We start from the raw sequence: 5933 nt of genomic DNA on the forward strand, positions 1-5933 counted from the left end.
TCAAGAGGAGTTAGAACCAACTTAACCTAGTCAAGAGGAGTTAGAACCAACTTAACCTATAGTCAAGAGGAGTTAGAACCAACTTAACCTAGTCAAGAGGAGTTAGAACCAACTTAACCTAGTCAAGAGGAGTTAGAACCAACTTAACCTAGTCGAGAGGAGTTAGAACCAACTTAACCTAGTCGAGAGGAGTTAGAACCAACTTAACCTAGTCAAGATTTAAGTCAAGCGCTTATAGTTAGTAGTCAAGCAGTTCTGCACAACACAAAGGTAAGTAAGACTTACTGTATATGAGACTGTTGATTCACAAAGCTTTTTGCTGTGATGAGTGTTCTATCACACTAGGCTATGGCAATGTATTAAAGCTTCACATTGTGTTTAAATAAATGCAGACAGTGTGAAGTATAGTCTATAGCTTCCTGCATGCGAGTCAAGCCCCTCTGGCTATATGGATACAGTAGTATTTAACATACTATTGTGTTAGTTTAGTGCATGTTTTGCTTAAACAACCTGCAGGTATAACATGCAGCGATGTGTTTATTATTAGTATAGGTTTACCTCATTTGACCTGCGCGCCACACACACACACACACACACACACACACACACACACACACACACACACACACACACACACAGATAGAGATAGAGATACTATAGATTATTTATTTTTGTGTCATGCACCAAAGGCACCCAGCACACATGGACTTATAGGACACACCATATCATTGCTTCAATATTGCATTGTGTACAAGAAACAGGTTTGTTTTGTTGTTGTTTTTTTATATATACAAACAAAACATTCTGCCTTTTTCCCCACGCTTTGCATAAAAGGTCTGCTAAAGCAAAAATACCTTTCCTAAAACAAAACTCCAGTTTTTCGTAGTTCTCTAACCAGAAAAAGTTAACACAGATGGTTGTCATTTTACAAAATAATACATGTCTTAATGCTTCATATAATGGGCAGTAAAACAAAAAAATTAATTTCATTTTCAATTTCTTTCAAATCACACACTAGACAGACTCTGTCCTCCTCAGGAGTAGCCTACCAATGAATCTACCCGTTTCTAAAGCCAATGGCAAGGTCCCAGAATGCAGCTGTGCACAAAAAGATCTCTGACTTTTGGATATATTTTGTGTAACATAAGGTTCACACACAGCCATGTCTGCGGCAGAGGAGGGCAGCCCCATGACCACCCCAGAGGTGGGCAGCCCCCTGACCACCCATGTGTTGAACACTGCGGACGGGGTCCCTGCAAGGAGATTGTCCCTGAGTCTACATCGTCTGGACTCAAACCTGGTCATCTGGAACCTGGTCACAGTGGGGTAGGGTTCAAATCCATCACAACCTGCCAGTGGTGAAAAAAAGTACTCAATGGTTTTACCTAAAGGACCACTTCACCACTTTTCAACCTATCTTCATATAATAGGTCCTCACTAATAATCATGATAAAATGGCACGATTTGTTTCTACTCAGTCTGTGTCTCATAGGAGGGCTGTGGGCAGTTTAGAAACCGTCTTCCAGTGACATCATCATTAGGCAGATAATTTTTTAACAGGATTCTTTTACAAAAATGTTTAGATTTTCATTATCGGTATGGCTTCCATTTTCGCATTGCAACTTTTCAGGACTAGAAAGCCTGCAGTTGCTAGTAGCTTGGATTCCCCATCGATGATGTCACTGGAAGACGGTTTGTGAAAATAGCACATCTACAAGCTCGCGTCGCAGCGGAACACGTTGTGAGCTTGTAGATCGGCTGCTTTATAAATAAAATTACCTTACCTTACCTTACCTGTAAGTGTAAAATCAGTCATTATACGACGGCATCAAGGCCCGTCAAAATACATTTTAGTCGACTAAATCAACTGTATAGATTTAGTCCACTAAAACTATATACTAACATTCCAGGTGACTAAAACCAAAATAAAACTATTCAAGAGAATAGACTATATGATTCAAACTAAAGATTCAGATTTTACTGGGGCCAGTTTCGAATTGCAGCCGTCCGTAGGTGCCCTTTGAGAGCGGAGTCAAGGGATTCACATGTCTTAATGACTGTTGGTAGGGCGTTCCACATTTTGGTGGCATAGGAGCGAAAATAATTTAGTCTCTCTGTTGTTGCAGGACGACAGATGAAAACGGACGCTGTCCAGACCTCATCACCGCGGAAGCTTTCACCCCGGGCATGTACAAGCTCCGCTTTGAGACCGGACCGTACTGGGAGAGCCACGGACAGGTGGCATTCTACCCTTATGTTGAGGTAGGGGTAGTGTTTTAATACTGGGAGAGCCACGGACAGGCGGCATTCTACCCTTATGTTGAGGTAGGGGTAGTGTTTTAATACTGGGAGAGCAACGGACAGGTGGCATTCTACCCTTATGTTGAGGTAGGGGTAGTGTTTTAATACTGGGAGAGCAACGGACAGGCGGCATTCTACCCTTATGTTGAGGTAGGGGTAGTGTTTTAATACTGGGAGAGCAACGGACAGGTGGCATTCTACCCTTATGTTGAGGTAGGGGTAGTGTTTTAATACTGGGAGAGCAACGGACAGGTGGCATTCTACCCTTATGTTGAGGTAGGGGTAGTGTTTTAATACTGGGAGAGCCACGGACAGGCGGCATTCTACCCTTATGTTGAGGTAGGGTCAGTGTTTTAATACTGGGAGAGCCACGGACAGGCGGCATTCTACCCTTATGTTGAGGTAGGGGTAGTGTTTTAATACTGGGAGAGCAACGGACAGGCGGCATTCTACCCTTATGTTGAGGTAGGGTCAGTGTTTTAATACTGGGAGAGCCACGGACAGGCGGCATTCTACCCTTATGTTGAGGTAGGGTCAGTGTTTTAATACTGGGAGAGCCACGGACAGGCGGCATTCTACCCTTATGTTGAGGTAGGGGCAGTGTTTTAATACTGGGAGAGCCACGGACAGGCGGCATTCTACCCTTATGTTGAGGTAGGGGTAGTGTTTTAATACTGGGAGAGCAACGGACAGGCGGCATTCTACCCTTATGTTGAGGTAGGGGTAGTGTTTTAATACTGGGAGAGCAACGGACAGGCGGCATTCTACCCTTATGTTGAGGTAGGGGTAGTGTTTTAATACTGGGAGAGCCACGGACAGGCGGCATTCTACCCTTATGTTGAGGTAGGGGTAGTGTTTTAATACTGGGAGAGCAACGGACAGGCGGCATTCTACCCTTATACTGAGGTAGGGGTAGTGTTTTAATACTGGGAGAGCCACGGACAGGTGGCATTCTACCCTTATGTTGAGGTAGGGGTAGTGTTTTAATACTGGGAGAGCAACGGACAGGCGGCATTCTACCCTTATACTGAGGTAGGGGTAGTGTTTTAATACTGGGAGAGCCACGGACAGGCGGCATTCTACCCTTATGTTGAGGTAGGGGTAGTGTTTTAATACTGGGAGAGCCACGGACAGGCGGCATTCTACCCTTATGTTGAGGTAGGGGCCAGTGTTTTAATACTGGGAGAACAACGGACAGGTGGCATTCTACCCTTATGTTGAGGTAGGGGCCAGTGTTTTAATACTGGGAGAGCCACGGACAGGCGGCATTCTACCCTTATGTTGAGGTAGGGGTAGTGTTTTAATACTGGGAGAGCCACGGACAGGCGGCATTCTACCCTTATGTTGAGGTAGGGGCCAGTGTTGTTTTTGGCAGCTAATTTTGGATCAAATCCTTATCCCTCCTAAACACTCACTTTTATAAACCTGCATGCTTTTAACACCTAAACGTTTTTTAACATTCCCTATTGTTCGTATGTCTTACCGCATTTGATCTATACATTGCCTGTTCTTTATTTGTATTATTGTCAACTGTTGTTTAATGTTGTGCACTGCATTTGTTCTTATTTTTCTGTAAAGCACTTTGTAACCTCGTTTTGAAAGGTGCTATATAAATAAAGGTTTATTATTATTATTATTATTATTATTATTATTATTATTATTATTATTATCTAACAGAATTCTCCGTTGGACAGGTTGTCTTCAACATCACCAACCCCAGCCAGAGGTTTCACCTTCCTCTGGTGATGAGTCGCTTCTCCTACAGCACCTACAGAGGAAGTTAGACGTTGTCCCACAGCACCATCCAGTGGAGGAAGTTACCATGTTCTCCTCTTTCAGCAAAGTACAGAAGAAGTTAGAGGAACCTTCACCCATTCAGGACGGGAACCCCTTTTTTTTGGTGTTTTAAGTATTATGCTATACTTTAGCTATTGTGAAATAGCAGATCTACAAGGTCGTATAGCGCAGATCTGCTATTTTATTATTATTTTTTTAATCGTGAAAATGTGGTGCAAATCTTTGAATATAATTATGTAATCTTTCAGAGAGAACGTTTTTAACTAAAATATTTGCTTCCGGGGGTCCTTGACATGAAAATGTTTGAGAACGACTGACATGGAAACATGGGGTTTTTTTTTAAGAAAACTGTCAGGATCTAGAAGGCATTCTAGATCCCCTGCAGGTTTTAAGCCAAATTCAGTTGTTGTTGATTCTGTTGTTGATGTTGGTTCCAATAAGTTGGAAGCCTTCATCAGCACACTGCACTGTTGTTGGGCGGAGACCTTGTATTTTCAAAGGGCTACTTTTCAAGTAATAATGAAAAAAAGGGGATGTAAACTGCAGTTATTCATTATTAATACTTGTCATTGGTGCAATATGGATGCAAATAATTACAAAAAACAAAAAAACAACAAAAAAAGTGTTTGTAACCTGCCGTTTTCTTTCTTCTTTCTAATTATTTGTTCGGCCCGAACAATTGTGTTTGTTGTCATGATTTGTCACAACTCACTCGAGTTGGCTTAATTTGTACGAGGCTTATAAAAGGTCTTTAAATAAATACTTTTTGAAATGTCTATGAGAAAAATGAACGGAGAATCATTTCCTGGTCCCTGGTGGTAGGGGGCAGGACTGCGACACTATACACTATAGAGTGCTATATGTCTACATAAAATGCTATCTAAAAGAATTACACAAGTTTAGCCTTCGCATGTGGCAATTAAGGTTAAAAGGTCGTCAAGGCTATAGTGAAGATGCTACAGAAAGTGCTATGAATACATACAAACTATCCTTACGATACATAAATAAAGAATTACACTTTAAGACAAAGACATGCAGATAGGCCTATACATTTGTATAAGACCCACTTCACATTTCACAGAATGTCCCTTTTATCTTGCATTCTAAGCTCCAGCTTCTGTTGTTGCGGAAATGTTAATTGCGGAAATGTTAATTGCGGAAATTGCGGAATTGCGGAAAAGGTAATTGCGGAAATTGCGGAAATTGCGGAATTGCGGAAATTGGGGAAATGGAAAATTTAGGAATTGCGGAAATGGTAATTGCGGAAATTGCGGAATTGCGGAAATTGCGGAAATGGAAAATTTAGGAATTGCGGAAATTGCGGATTGATGTTGGAGTCCGAGTCGATAAACAGATAGTGATTGATTGCTTCATGCTGAACTTTTGTTACTTTAGTATTCTTTCTCCCCTTTATTTCGCCTTTATTCTATATCTTTTATAGAGAGACAGACAGTAGGCTGACGGGAGGTAGGTGGAGGGATGGGTGGGGTGACGTCGTGCAGTGAGGGCCGTCGGGATCGGGAGTCGAGCCCGCGGCACACTGCCAGACTGGATTTACCAGCCAAGGTGCCTGGACCGCTGAGCCAATATGTCATACCCAATATGTCATAGGCCTGTGTCAGATCTTCTAGGGTAGTTGATCTACAACAAGGTCACAATGCATAGGCTATTTTTGAAAAATGAACACAATGATAATCATAACTAGAAATGCACTCTGTCGAGCTGCAAACTTGCACCTTGCACTCAAGTATGTATGGCCTACTAGCTTGTGCGCAAGCGGAGCGCCCAAGTAGGCTACTGCTACTATAATGTCTATTACAACTGCTGTTCTAAAT

The 5933-nt window shown here is 42.2% G+C and overlaps 1 protein-coding gene across 1 annotated transcript; it reads left to right on the top strand.

The window, feature by feature from the left end:
• Positions 1 to 1162: 1162 nt before the first annotated feature.
• LOC308314636 (5-hydroxyisourate hydrolase-like) lies at positions 1163 to 4085 on the top strand (the record flags this gene model as incomplete). Its single annotated transcript, XM_080762268.1, has 3 exons — positions 1163 to 1326; positions 2127 to 2262; positions 3996 to 4085. The coding sequence occupies 3 exons, from the start codon at positions 1163 to 1165 to the stop codon at positions 4083 to 4085; spliced, it is 390 nt and encodes a 129-aa protein (XP_080618394.1).
• Positions 4086 to 5933: the final 1848 nt, after the last annotated feature.

This window comes from Protomyctophum bolini (assembly GCF_963924005.1).
Source record: "Protomyctophum bolini genome assembly, chromosome: 4".
Taxonomy (NCBI): Eukaryota; Metazoa; Chordata; class Actinopteri; order Myctophiformes; family Myctophidae; genus Protomyctophum; species Protomyctophum bolini.